This window comes from Mus caroli, chromosome 5, assembly GCF_900094665.2.
Source record: "Mus caroli chromosome 5, CAROLI_EIJ_v1.1, whole genome shotgun sequence".
NCBI classification, from domain to species: Eukaryota; Metazoa; Chordata; class Mammalia; order Rodentia; family Muridae; genus Mus; species Mus caroli.
In genome coordinates this window covers 89552100-89567891 of record NC_034574.1, presented here as the reverse complement: position 1 = coordinate 89567891, position 15792 = coordinate 89552100, and the positions used below count along the sequence as shown (strand labels likewise).

The window sequence follows — 15792 nt, the reverse complement described above, 5'->3', positions numbered from 1 at the left end:
ATGGGGGACTTTTGGGATAGCATTGGAAATGTAATTGAGGAAAATATGTAATAAAAAAATATTAAAAATTTAAAAAAAAAACAGTGGTTAGAGATCTGCATTTGCCAGGAAGATATGACCATCCACAGGACGGAGGTCTACAAAGCAGTTATTCAGAAGAATGAAAACACATTGTGTGTGTTCATGCTACCTTTCACACTTGTCATTGTTATCTTTGGTTACTTCCATTACACACAAACACAGAGAGAGAGAGAGAGACAGAGAGACAGACAGACAGACAGACAGACAGAGGCAGAGAGGCAGAAACACAGAAACACAAAGAGAGGCAGAAAGTTTTCTCAGTTCATCAAATACATCTGAAAGAGTAAATGAGAATCAATGGATATTTTATGACTGTAAATCTACTCCAGAAATCCATTCATAACAACAACCATCAAATTACCCTTATTTGATTGGTAAAGAACAAAGTTTATATTTGAGATTTTATGAAACTGAGCCTGCTATGCAATATTAATGACTTTTCAGAAGAGTGTCCTCTGAACCCGAAAGGGAAACTACACTTTAATCTCTGCCAAGAGAGCAATGGAAACTACATTAGCATAATTCCCACTAAGCATTTCATACAGATAGGAAATGAGATAATCCAATTGTTGCTTAACAACAAGAAATCAGGGAGCAAGAGAGAAAAGCAGGTGGAATGGAAAATTCCAAGGGGATATTTCATGCCCCCAGTTTTAGTTTTCTGCATTCTCTAGAACACACTAATCTTCAGAGTCAACTTTCAAAACAGCATTTCAAAATATAATATTCTTTACTTGTGAGTGGCTGTGCGGGCGAGAGAGGATGCTCCCCGCTTGGTTCAATCTACGGAATGTCTAGGGGAATCATACAGGCATGAGCTGAAGAAGAAGCCAAGAATTCTGTGTGCAAGCACCAGGAAAAGAAGACAAAGGGAATTCCTGCTACCTCTTCCCATGACTCAGAATGGCTGCAGCAAGACAGCACACTGGCCTACTCTCCCTCTAAACTTTACACCGTAGCCTTGGATATTGGCTGCATGAACAAGACCTATCAATGAAGACTACAGAGGAGCCAGCAAGATGACTTGTTTAGGTTCTGGACAAATCAACTAATGATAATAATGAGAGCAATTAAATAGTTATACCTGACAGCTACTAAATGCTTACAATATCTCTCGTTTCCATAGGCAATGCCCTGCGACACACCTCACGCCCAAGATAGCTGAACTGCAGACATACCAAGTCTTACATGCATTGTGCTTTTTTCTATACATATACATCTACCATAAAATTTAACTTATAAACTAAAATCAATATGATTAACAGTAATAGCTAATAATACAATTCTCAGAACATTTATAATAATATGCTCTAATAAAAGTTATATAAATGTGGAGGGTATTATAGATCTTGGCGGTCTCAGCACTCATGTCTTTTTATATTAAGTTGACCACTATGCCAATTCCCTTAGGGGAAGCCCTTGATGGTTTCCTTTGGTATAATGTGAACCAACCAACATAGTAGTTCAGATATTCCTTCTCTTCCCTGGGTTGCTCTCATTGCCTCTGGACTGATATCCTCCTTTACAATATTATGTATTAACTAACTCTGGGAACCCAGAAGGATCCTTTAAAAAGGAAACCTGGGTATTCTACACATGCATGAAAACGCCCAATAGACTGCAATTAGAAATTAAACTCGAAAAATACCCAGTACAGCTACAAACTTCTCTAGAATGTTGGAGTCAACCTTATTTTCGACCATTTTCCCACACATCATTCAAAAGTATTTATTGAATACCTACTGTGTATGGGGTATGATTCCAGGTATTAAGGAGATACAGTGTACAAGAGACAGTACCCACAAAATTAGTAAAATATGTACTATGTCAGATAGTAATTAGTGCCAAGAAAAAAAAATGAGGAAGTGAGGAAGAATAAGTTGAAATGTGTGGTGGAGAGTTATAATGCTTAATAACCAGCATTCTAGCAAGACTCAAAGAAAGTAAAAAACTAAGAAATGGCTTCATGAATTGATATGCGCTATATATGCACACATATGCACATACACATGATAGCCATGCATCATGTAAGCATCTACTGTGAGAAGTTTGCACTTTCCTGATCTTAATGAAACTATTCTTTCTCTAATGTGTATGGGGGGCAGTATGTACATGTGCAAACATAAACGTGTGTGTTTGTGTTGGGGGCATTAGTCAGGTGGTAGCAATGAGGTTCAAATTCAAAAGAAAGGGAGCAAGAGAAAGGCTAACAGAAGATTAACAAGAGGTCTACAACAGAAATATGAATTACACTGTGAGTAGTTATTCTAATTGGGAAGGGAAGCCACTGGAGGGGTTTCAAGAGGACAGCAACACGAGCTGGCTTCAGTTTTAATAGGAGCATCCTGACTACTGTACCACTGTTACGGGGGCGGGGTTGGGTGGGGTGCAGAAAGCAGGTTCAGAAAGAGCCAAAGCAATTTACAGCGTACCAAGGTGATCCACAGAAAAACCGGTGTGAGAGCAGAGAGCAGAGAAAGCACACCTGTGATGCAATCTAAGAAGGAAGAGCTTGAGAGTCTGCAAGTGTGCTGGATGTGGGTTGCGCAGAAAGTGAGGAGTACTGGGTGATTTAAGATATCTGGTCCTGAGTTTGGTGCAGAACAACTGTCTGCAAAGGTCCGGAGAGCCAATATTAATGTCTGGGGGCCACATGCTATGCAAGTCAGAGCTCCATAGCTGCCATGAAGGGAGTAAAGCAGCTAAAGACATCAGAAAAACAGCTGAGGCTGCCTGTGTCTCAATAAAACTTTATTTATGGACACAGAACACGAGTTTCATATAATGTTTACAAAATTATGGTCTTGATATTTTAGCCATTTAAAAGATGTAAATCCATTATTTTTGTTTTGTATAAAACTATATATACATTGTGTGTGTGTGTGTGTGTGTGTGTGTGAGAGAGAGAGAGAGAGAGAGAGAGAGTGAGAGAGAGAGAGTCTTGTTATGCATATGTATATGCATGTATCAGATATACTTCTACCATGAAATCTTCGGACTCTACTGTTCTTCGGTTGGACCGTTGGTTGGTTGGTTGGTTGGTTGGTTGGTTGGTTTGCTTTTTGTTTTGTTTAGTGTGGTGTGTGTGTGTGTGTGTGTGTGTGTGTGTGTTCCATTATTTAAAGAATGCCAAGGAAGCTCAAAATATGAAGCAGAGTGATCAAGCAAGAGACTAACAAAAGATTAAGACGGGTTGAATCTGACCTCAAAATCAGAATCCCTTTGCCTTGGCCTCTCAAGGGCTAAGTTACCCAACAAGCTCCACAGATCTGTCTGTCTCTGCCTACCTAGGAGATTATAAGCACCCACCACTATGGCCAGTTCTGTGTTTTGTTGTTTACTTAACATGGACTCTAGAGATGGAATTTAGGACCTCAAGATTGTGAGGTAGAAACTCAAGCACTTTCTTGACTGAGTTATCGCTCCAGCCCAAGTAGTCTTACTTAATACAAAATAAGCTAATAACTTAGTTCACTGACACCTTGTATAAAAGAAGTTTAACCAGGCATGGTGGCGCACGCCTTTAATCCCAGCAGTTGGGAGGCAGAGGCATGTAGATTTCTGAGTTCCAGGCCAGCCTGGTCTACAGAGTGAGTTCCAGGTCAGCCAGGGTTACACAGAGAAACCCTGTCTTGAAAACAAACAAACAAACAAACAAACAAACAGTTTATATTTTCATTCTTCTGATGACTAAAGATATGAAACATTTTTGATACATTGATTGGCCATTTGTAGTTCATTTACAGTGTCTGTTTATTTCATATTTCATTTATTGATTGTTCTTTTGCCATTACACTTTTCTAGTTGTTTATTTAGTCTGGTAATCATTCCCAAGGTAGATGAATAGCTGGCAAAGAGTGCCTCTGTTTTTACAGGAAATACCATAATGATCCCCATTACTTTGAACTATTAATATATGATCGTAAAAAAATTTAACACATGTTTAGTTTTCAACAATATAATCTTTACCCTCTAACATTTAACTCAGAACCTCTTCCGTAATAATATAAACATTCCTGTCAAGAAAGAGAAAGAATGACTTCGTGGTCTTTATAAATGGCAATTTCTTAGAAACAGTTGTTCCATTGACAGAAGGATCCTCCGCATAAAATAAAATACTAGCAAACTTAAACATCCATATACTCCCTGCTTCTCAGAAATATACCATGCAGAAATTAAAAGATATTTATGTTGGTTGGTTTTTGTCAAATTGACACAAACACAGGCCTACCTAGAAAGGGGGACTCTTAGTTGAGAAAACGCCCCCATAAGATTGGCCTGTAGGCAAGCCTGTGGGGTATTACCTTCATTAATGGTTGTTGGGGGGTTGGGGGAGCAGTCCACTGTGGGCGGTGTCACTACCCCTGGGCAGGCGGTCCTGGTGCATAAGAAAGCAAGGTGACCAAACCGTGTAGAGCAAGCCAGTAAGCCGCTTTCCTCCACGGCCTCTGATTCAGGTCCTGCCTCCAGACTCCTGCCCTGACTTCCCTCAGTGGACTGCAACCTGACCTATGTAAGCCGAAACACCTTTTTCCAACTGATGCTGCATTTGGCCATTGTGCTTTATCACAGCTTGAGAAACCCTAACTATCTCTAAAGCACATTTTTCATTCTAATATTAGGGAGAAAAAGAGAGAATTTTATTACCATTAGAGGCAGGAAGATTCAAAATTAATTGTTGGGGGGGGAAGAGAATAAACTAGAAAAAAATAAACTGTGCTTGTGAAACTGACAGGATGCTTTCTAAAGAAAATAAAGTGTTCTTCTCAGGAGAGTTTCGGATTTTTACATTTAAAAGGTAAGAGTTTCAGAAATGCATGGACTCGAGAAGAGCCGGTATCTAGAAAAAACAATTTTCCAACAAAATAGATATCTACAGAGGGAAAAACTGAAGAAGAAAATGGATGAACTTCCCTTCTTGGATAAGGGAGATTCTGGAGTCTGGGGTGGGGTAGGGGGTGGGGTTCTCCTGTTTCCCATGGGTTCTATCAGCATAGCTATGCTGCTGGTAAACCCATGCTGGTTTTGCAATCCTTTTTAAAGAAGCCACTCCTGACTCCAAGCTAGTCAAAGGCATGGAGATGCCATGGCTGCTGTCACCAGCTCTGGCACCTGTTGGAACGCTAAAATATCTGAGCTGTGGTTTATTAATTGTGTAGTCATGGCTAATTGCTTGATGTCTCCAGCTTTAGTTTTCTCACTGTAAAGTGGAAAATGACCCTCATCTCCCATCACACTAAATGAAGTGACATTTGTCAAACCTTTAGCCAAGTGCTTTGCCAGGAATAAATGGTCAGTGAACGAAAATGAAGATATTCTTAACCACGGAAAATTTCCTTCATCTTCCAATGAGAGATTGGAATAGGTGTAAAAACATAACCAGAAAGATTTAAAAATTTGATCATTGGCTGACTTAACAGTTAAGTTTAGGGTACAATTAGGAAACCATACCTTCTCAAAGGCACACCGAGGGTTTTTGCAAACAACAGGTTTGCAGATCACAATATCACCATGGCAACGACAGTTCTGGCATGAATCAGGCTTCCAAATTGTGGCATCCTGCAAGGAAGCAGAAGCTCTGAGTTAAAAAGAAAAAAAACCAAACTGATCAGTCAAGGACTGCAACTCATAAAAGCAGCACCATCAATAGCCCCACGTCCCGAGCGATTAAAAAGGCAAAAGAAAGTCACAGGCACACCACAAGCAGGACATGCTGGGCACTGATTAAACCCAAGTGGCAATAAGAGCGTGTAATCCATTTCACAACAGTCAGCCCACGTAGCCAGAGACAAGGGCATTCAGCAGAGAGCTGTCGATACCCAGAGTAAAAACTATTGATTGTCTTGAAACCTCAGGAGGACACACGGCTCACAGACTTGAAGTTCCTTTATGCTGCTAACTAGCAGAAACCATCCAAACAGGTTGAAAAGAAGACGACACGTTGACTACCACTAGACACCATCTGAAACCCAGCATTTACCACTAGATACATGGCCCACTCTACTTGTTAGCATTCACCTATTACATGTTTGAACATTCAGCAGTGGCAAGAGGATGTGAGGGAGCAGTTCATTGTTTTAAGACAGATCCACCAACACACGAATTGGGTGGCTACTCTGCTTACTATGAAGGGGAACGCTGAGTACTAATACGTAAGGCTAAATATGGATGGCATCCACACGCATCTCACCACTCTCTTTACTGTGAATACAGGGAATTAAGGAGATAGGAACTGACCATCTAGTGTTACTATTCAACAATTTGAAAAGGAAATATAATGGCCATGATAGCAGTAAATCTAGGCTCAGTTAAACGGCTCAGAAATGTCTTTATAATTCCTTGTCTTCCATCATGCTAGATCTATATCTCAACTGGGCTCATTTTAAAGTCCCTTTGGATCCAACCCTCTCAGAGATCGGACAGAAATCTATTTCTGGTATGAGAGGTGGCTTGGATGGCTTTGCATGGAAGCAATGAGGACCATGAACGACACAGGCTCCCAATCCATCTTCCTGCTCCACTTCAAAAATAGCCAAACTCACTCCTTGGCTAATGTGCTCTAAGAGAGCTGTCTGTGTGCTTCTCTGTGGCACATCCTCAGCTCCAACAGAATAAAATACAGACCCTACATGGCCTTGCCCTATCTTCAAAGACAAGCTGAATCTCACAGTCCCAGGTCAAGCCACAGGCTTCTCTGACGTCTCTCACATGCCTCTGCCCTCCTGGAGTCCCTACTCTGCCTTGACTTCTCCAAAGCAAGTTCATGAAGCCTGAACTTGCTTCCATCTCAGGGGTAAATCGCTTTTGACCTTGACCCCTACCAGGATACAGCTGCTCAACCATTCTTTGATTCCACTATATCTGTGGACACTCTCACAATTTGTGGCATTTATTCAAGCACTTGGTAGCTTTGTTGGACCAGATTATAATTCCTCTTAAAACACTAATTCTCCTTAGCCTGCCATAGTAGAGATGCTTAAAGGAGTAGATATTACTTCATGGTCCATACCTTCCTAAACTTTCTGAGCTATATTCTCCTTCTCCATCCAATGGAAGCACTATTCAACAAGTTAAGAGAAGTTTCTAGACCCTTGATAGTCACTGGAATCCAAATACTGAAAATTCAGTTTTGGGATGAACTGAGACATTGTTGGATAGAAAAGTTGGTATCTTGACTTGGCTAGGTTACAGTCCCCTCTTATTTGATCAAATAATAATTTGTGCTACTATGTCAGTAGAGGTGGTCACAAATTTATGTTTTTGTTTACTTGAGGATAGTACAAACTATATACTTGCTCATTAGAGATCAGTGTTAGAATTTTAATTTTTGATCTTTTCCTGAGATTAAAAATGTGCAGTAAGATGATTTCTGGAGATAGTGGATATAGCAGAAGGTCACAGCTCCCAGGTTCACCAACTAGTTTGCTGTAGTTTCCAGCTTATGCTTCCAATTTACTACCAGCCAGAATGCAACCCTATCAAAGCCAGAGGAGTGCACCTTCTTCTACAGGTGAAACTGATGTGTGTCATCAGCTGGCTTTGAAGGAAGCGAAAACCTGTAGCATCAGTGGGTCCCAATTAGTGGTTGGCCTGACTCAGAAAACTTGGGGTTTCCTGGAAACAGAGAGTTTGGCCTCAAGACTCTAGCATGGAATTCCAAGTCTGCAGCCCATTAACGTTCCTTAAAAATAAGGTTGGTAATTGCAAGTTATGAAAATTACAGCATTTAAATGCTTAAGGTGGTAAAGAAAAAACTGATTTAGATATGGACTCTAAACTCACCAAGGTAGGATAGAGGATAGAATACTTTATCCAAAGTTGCTAAATACAAACAGATGGGAATTTTAGAATGTAACTGTTACCTAATAGTTTTCATAATTGTTGCATAATTGTTCCTACTATATGTTGTTTATTATTATAAAAGAGCCATTTTATCAAGCAAAAAGAAATGTAGTGGGTTGGCCTGGTACTGCTATGTATTGAAATGCTACGTACTAAGCCCCAAGATCTGGTTTTCCCCAAGGAGATCATCACATATACCGAATGATGCTATGTAACTTTGATCCCCAAGTTAATTGGTCAAGTAAACGCTAAAGACTGTGATTGGACAGTAGATAGAGGTGTGCGGGTATCCACCTACCTGGCTGGGGGATCCAGGTAGAGAGAGGAGAAGAAAGGAGGCAAAAGGAGAAGGAAGTCATCATGAGAGGAGATCACTGGGGAAGTAGCCAGCCAGCAGTCAGACGAGTAGATTAGGAGTTACCCCTACCCCCAGTAACTGTCAAAGCCAAATAAAGTAACCGTGCTCTGAGTCTCGTCCTTCTGTAAACTAGAAAGGAATAAGTTTCCATTGGTTCAACAACTGAGGAGAAAGAGAGGAGAAGGAAGGGAAGAAGTGCTGATCTCATGGGGGTGAGCAGCTGTGGTTGGTTTTCCCCACACTTGTCTTACTCCTGGATGGCTACCAGAAATGATTCTGAATCTAAGCACCATGCCAAGCTGGCCTACACACTATGAAACTGTTACTATCACTATTATTCTCCTTTTATAGATAGGGAGATAGGTTACGAGAAATTGACCCACTTGTCCAAGTCACAGGGTTCCTAAGCAACATGAGCCCTTGGTTTGGAAACAGCTAGCTGTGTTCAAAGCTAATGCCTCCTGTGTTAACTGTATGTCTGCTGTTCAGGGAAGTGCCTATGTCCCAGGTACATAGAGCTGCAAAACTAAGATAAGTACAGTCTCTGAAAAGACCATGTGAGCAATGGTATGTGAACCATGCTTGATGCTTATGGAGAAACTATTCATTTTCTTTTCTCTGAATGCTTTCTAGTATGTTACAGCATTCAGCACATATGTCTGTGATATTCCTTTTCCCAAAATGAATGTAGCCCCACAAGTAAAGGCTAGGTTTTTCCATCTTTCCATCTGTTCTACATAAGTAAAAACATAATAATAATGATGATGATGATGATGATAATAAACCTAGTAATTCACTGGTATGCTAGCTTTCAGAAGGCTGAGACCATTGCAGTGGGAGGCAAGGATGAATCTGGAGGTGGAAGGGTTCCATTGTTACTATTATCTATTTGTTTCTCTTTTTGTTTCTGAAACCAAGAATATAAATGAATACATTGTAGCAATATTTGGGAGAGGCTCAAAATGTACACTGTGCCTTAGCAGCAGCTCTTTCTAAACTAAGAGATGCTTGGGTACATGATAAAAGCAAACTCCCAGGCATCTATGGTTCTTGTGCAGTTTTGTTTTATTCTGCCTTTATTTTAAAGATTATAATAGAATTCCATTTTGTCCTTCCTTTCCTCCCTCCAAGACCTCCCGCATACCCCTCCTGCTTGCCTTCAAACTTATGACCTCTCCTTATATTAATTCTTATTGCATACGTACATGTATGTCTATACAAATATATATTCCTGAATATACCTTCCTTGGTCTGTCTAATGTTACCATATGTCTGAAATGTTGTCCAGTTGGGCACTGGACAACCAACTGGTGTGTTCTCCTCCAGGGAAGACTATGGAGGCAAAGGGTTTTGCAGTTGCTGCTTGGTTTTTGGTTGGTTGGTTTTGTTTTATCTTTTCTTCTCGGATGCTTTTTATACACAGCTACTGGACAAAGACAAGGCATGTTCACAAAGCTCTGATGCCAAATGCAGAAAATATTCTCTTAACATCTACTCTTCTTTGTATCCAATGCCACAACAGCCTCTCACCCCCACCCCCACCCTCCCCCCGTACACTTTAATGTGCAGTGTTCTCAACTGTTAGAGCATGCAGACCGTGTTACTGGGCCTACCATGGAAGAGGTCTCAGAATAAGGGGTGATCTGGCACAGACTAACTCACTAAGACACCACAACTCACATGGACACAGGTAGAAGGCGACTAAATCTGCCCCTATACTCGTGAACACTTCTCCAGTGTAACAGAGAACATGCTGAAAAATATTCTTTGTTCCTTCATGCTAGAGAAATGGAATGTATCCATGGTTTATGTTTCTGCATTTCCCACTGCTCACAGGTCAAGAAGGGGTGTCTAATTTTGTTATAGTTTCTAATAGTGGAGGTTTTGAGACTCACACTAGCCTGAGCCCTGATTCCTTTAAATCAGTCTGTGAATGGCCATACCAGAAAGTGTGAGCTGCTTTATGCTGAGTCGGGGGTCTAAATCAGCAGTTTCCAACCAGTGTGTTGCGACCTCTTTGGCAATCCTCTATCTCCAAAAATATTTACATTATAATTCATAAACAGTAGCAGAAAGTATAGTTATGAAGTAGCAATGAAATAATATTACAATTGGTGGTCACTACAGCATGAGGAGTTGTATTAAAGGCTCACAGCATTAGGAAGGTTGAGAACCACTGCTCCAAGCAGTCATCTGCCTTCCTTCCTGGAGAGGTAACAGTCTACAACAAACTCCAAGTTCTTCTGCACACTCAGCTATTCTCACAGTGACTCCAGTACAAATAGTCCATAATACCTGTGTCAGAGAACTTAGCTGACTGAATCTAAACAGGCCTTTCTAAAGCACACTAAGATTTCACGTTCTTTCACAAAACTTACATTAATCCAAGGGTGAAACTTCTGTGAAGCTAGGAAACCACCCTAGCTCCCTTTCCTTATCTTTCCAGCAGAGTTCAACCTTCCAGAAGGGAGAGCTCATTGACTGTCTTCCTCTTTGCACATCCTTCACCCAGCCCGGTTCTTGAACACTGGCTGAGGCAGTAAGCAAGCCTAAGTGACTGCTTGGCTTCATGAATTTATCCATCATGATTCTGACCTTCTACTCGGTATGGGAGAGCTTCCAGAAACAACATTTAACACACTGCACTCCTGAGTCCCAATGGCGCTGGCTGTCACTTCACTGGTATCTAACCCTGTGTGAAGAAAATATTTCTTCATCTAAGCACTGGACCTGTCAAAGTACTTCCTTGTATTAATGTCCTCATGGACATAAATAATTTATGGGTAATTTTAAATAAAATAAGCCTTTCCCAAGACCAGGATAGATGACCATATATTTTTCAGGCCTAAAACTTTACGAATCAATTTCTATGGTCCCATAAAATTGTTTTATGAAGGTAGGGAGGTAGGAACCCCTCAACAGCTTCCAACTTTGGATAAAGCCATAAAATCCAAAGAAATAACATTGTAAAGAAACTTTTACAGGTTTTTTTTTTCCATGTTACTACTGCAATTACATCACTTTATAATCCTTTCTTCAAATCGGGCACACTCTGCAAGAGAAGCATTCTTCAGCTTTTCGCTAGATTACAGACTAGACAACTTTATTATGACAAACCTAAAAACCAGTGGAAGACATGTGTGCAAAGAGTGCCAGGGTTTGTAGTAATAGATAAATAAAACGTCCCTGCAGTTGACGCATCTCTATCTCTAAGTATTTTAAAGTGATGTTACTTTAAAAAAAAAATGTTACTAGGCTTAAGAATACAGCTCAGGGGTAGAGTATTTGCTTAGCACATACAGAGCCCCAAGTTTGACTGATCCTTGGCACTTGTGTGTGTGGGGGGGGGAATCACACATAATTTATTTACTTGGCTATGTAGTTATTGAACATTTGATTAGTGCTAAAAATAAATAATGAATATATCCCCCCATTGGTACTCAAATTTGGGGAGGCAAATTATTTAAAGCATTCTAAAGATCAATATATCATCTGTCAACATAAATTTTCTTTCATATGACTGTTATAACCCTCCACTTTAATTATTGATTAATTCATCTCATTTTTTAAATTCCCTTGGCTTTTTGACCCAAAATAAGTCAGAAATGGGAATCAAGCTCTCTAAAAGCCACGCTTTTGAATTCCCAAACTGTACTTAGGAATGTGATTGTTTTGTAGTAAAATATGTTTACAAGCATAGCAACAAATATGGCATTATAAAACTAATGAAGAAAGAAATTTGTTCCAGGGTATGAATGCTCAGTGATTTTCTTCTGTTGCTTCTTTATTTATTTTGTTTGCATATTCTATTTCTTCAACAATCATGCGTGTTCACATTCTTTTCTTTCTGCCAACCCTGGGCCCAAGTAGAACCTGGACTGTGCAGTTGAACGAGGAGTAGGTGCTTAGACGAAATCGCATACCAAAAACGTAGCAGTGGGTAATCCATGGAAATCTCCTAAGCTATCTACAAACCTTGCTGCATTCAGTGAGTTTAAAAATTAACTATACTCCCTGCATGCCCTTCAAAGCTGCTAAAGACGGGCAGCATTCAACTGGGGTTCACGTCTTCATTTCCAGAAGTTCATTTTCTTGGCAAGTCTGGTTTTCAGGAAAGATAATCCATAAAATGGGGGTTCTTTGACCTAGCTCCAGTTTGGGCACAGAAATAATGGTCCTTGTTTGTCAAAGTACCATAAAGAAACGAATCAATAACTTTCATAAGGTTATTTTAGAGTTCAATTCCTCTCCCAAGTGCCCTTCCACAGACAGCTTAGATAAACAATGCCTTTTTCATTTGGTTTCATTTTAAAGTTCATGGAAAGCTCCTCACTCAGCCCCAAAGAGAAAGGAGAATAAGGCAGTTATTGTCAAGAAAAGATATTAGATCCTCCATTCCAGAGGGATAAATACAAGTTAATACTACAAAAAACAGAAATTGGTAGGCCACTCCCTGTTTTAAACCTACTTCCAAGGTTTGCTCTAAATCATTCCTGTTTACAAAGCATCTTGTTTTACACACTATGAGCTTAAGCTCTCCCATTTCAGCATCCTGGAATGAAGGGCCTATTGCCCAGCTGTCCTAGATTGACAAAGTCAAAGCCAGTCATTGTAAGACTAAGCCAACATGCAGAAACAACAGCAAAAAACACAGAGGAAATGCTAATTTCTGTGTGCAACTGAAAATACAGTCTTTCAAGAGACCCTGAAGAACATGGCCACTTAACATCGTGTTCTTACATGGATGGCTTGAAACTGCATGGTACCAAGGGTGGAGGCAGGGATCAAACAAGAAGGACAGAGAACAAGCTAACAACTGGAGCCACTAGTCCCAGATCCCACACTCTCCTCCTTCTCCTTACCACAATTTGTGGCCAAGGCATAGGACCCCAAATTTTCAAATAAAGGAATAGGCTGTGGAAAGGATGCCTGCATGACAAAGAGGAAACATGGAGAAAGAAGGAACCCACTCAGTACTCCCAGATATTTTACTCATTCTCAACACCGCTTAACATGGTTTTTATTATTATTATTATTATTTATCATCATCTTCATTTTGCAGATGGAGAAACTGAAGTTCAGAGAGCTGAGTCACATCCCCTGAAAGAAGTTAGTCCCCTGCAGTTTAGCTAATAATATATGCACTTCATTCTAGTTATCCTAAGCTTGTTTTCTCGGGACACCACCCTGTCCACACGGCTTGGTGCACACCTGCACTGTGTGCATTGCATGCAGGCTGGATCTGCTCTGGCTTGAGCAGCAGAGCTGACATGGTGGAATAGGGAACGTCAGGTTCAAAAGCCCCATTCAACAGCTTCCCAGCGTGAGGATTTTGGACACGTTTACATGTTTTTCTGGGTCAAGTTTTTTCCAGACTATATGTTAAAGATAAGATACACTGGGTTCATAGTAAGGATGAAGCAAGCTACTGTTCTTGGCAGTGTGGCTTGCCCACTGGTAGCAGGTACCAGCATTAGCTATGACCTAACTCACATGCCACAACCATAATCACTTGATCCCATTTGTTTTGTTTTTGTTTTGGTTTGTTGTTGTTTTTAATGGCACGGGGAAAGGTAGCCCTTAGCACTCTCAGCTGGCATTTCTAGTGCCCAATATAAGGGGACATGAATTTCTTAGCCCTAGAGTTTGAACAGTATTCTATTATTAAGTTCTGTCATAATTGCTTCTGCAGTGCTATTTTTGAAAAAATAAGGGTTATCTTTAAAATGTGGAATAAGATAAAATATCCAAATAATAAGTTCTCAGTCTAAATCCTCAAGCAAGTGAAACCAGACTTCTATCCACCGCCCTTCTGGTCCTTGCATGGCATTTCCTCCACATCCATTCTAGCATAAGCCTGATATACAATGAGAATCTGACCAGAGAACACTGCAATGACAAAATAATTTTCATAAACTCCTGGAGATGCTAACCACAGGGAAAAAATGTCTACTATGACTAGGAAGTCAGCCTCCTATTTACACTTCAATCCAGATGCTGGGAGATTTCACTACAGCTTAAGCTTGTAATTACTTTTTTTTTTCTCTATCAACTCAGTGCCCAAATACTTCATTTCATATTCCTACAGCAAACGTGGGGAGGGAGGGAAATTAAACATTCAAAATGTTTGCACACGAAATCAAACTACAGCTATACCATTATCTTCCATATTAAAATTATTTTTTTGTCTTCCTTCTCTACTAGATTCTTATCATTCACTTTATAATTAGGTTTTTAGTTGTCTCTCTCCCTTCCCAAGAGAAAGGAAAATTTCTTTCTATTCAGGCAGCTTTGTATCCCCACGGGGATAAAACACAGCAGGCACTTAATGTTTTTGAATGAGTTCTGTGGGTAGATTGAAGGATGGGTGGATGGATGGGTGGTTGTTCCTAAAAAATAAGAAATGGCTACTTTGTGATGCAGTTGCTAAAAAGCCAAATCTACAGACAATGGTATTTCATTTCGTTCCCTTACGCTGTCCTTTAGAAGCCATTTTCCTTCTGTACCATTTGAGATCTCACTTTCTAATCTGATGTCTCAGTTATGACCTTTGCTCTAGAAGAGCCTCTTCATCTCTGACGTAATGCCAAGCTATTACTGTTATGTGCCAGCATGCCACAGCCCTATGATATTGTCTGAAGCACGTCTGTGACTCTTTAGTCCCCAGCTTTTCCTCTAGCTAGCCCACTGCAGCAACCCCAGCTAAACTGAATATCCAGTGAATCTACATTCTCATTCGGTTAGACCACTAACAACCCAGTAAGTCTGTCTTCAGGACTGGCAGGTGCCCTGAATCACGGGTTTCCTCACAATAACCTCTTCTTACCTCCAAGTAAAACAAGACTCCTGAACAGCTGCCATGCTACCCTGAGATATTTGAAAATTTGTTTAGATACGGAACAGTTGTGGTAAAGATGACACTCAGTGAACATGATCATAAATTTTAGATGTCATGTAATAAGCAAGACATTTACTCCCAAAGAAAAATGTCCGCTGAACACATGACTTTCAAATGTCCCACAATGTATTTGTGTGAGTGAAAACCACCTTATAACTATCTGATCTCAAATACAAACACAAGTTACTTACTAAATAGTAAGAATCTAAATTAGCCAGAATATAGCTATCATTTAGCCAAGGAAAAATTGTATTCTATGCTGTTTAGAAATTCATGAAAATGATTAAAGATGATAGATACATATATTCTATTTCTATTTCATCATATTACTAGAATTTAGAACCATATTTTTCAAATGAAGAGGTTTTTTAATTTTATTTATAAATTATGTGCGTGTGTGTGCATGCACACACACACACACACACACACACACACGTGAATGCAAGTACACACAGCATCCAGAAGAGAAATAGAAGACCTTAGAGATAAAGTTATAGGTGGATGTAAGTAAATTCTTTTGAAGTAAATGTCTTGCTTAGTACATGACATCTAAAATTTATGACATGGGTGCTGGGAAGAGTATGTGATCTTAACCCCTGAGCCATCTCTCCAT

The 15792-nt window shown here is 40.0% G+C and overlaps 1 protein-coding gene across 2 annotated transcripts in view; it reads right to left on the bottom strand.

Annotated features, from left to right (window-relative positions):
• The window catches only part of Fras1 (Fraser extracellular matrix complex subunit 1), a 395823-nt gene that overhangs the window by 242463 nt on the left and 137568 nt on the right, over positions 1 to 15792 (bottom strand). For both annotated transcript variants that reach the window (XM_021162463.2, XM_029477538.1), the window contains exon 3: positions 5533 to 5640. In XM_021162463.2, the coding sequence (XP_021018122.1) occupies positions 5533 to 5640 (108 nt within the window). The remainder of the gene's footprint in view (positions 1 to 5532; positions 5641 to 15792) is intronic.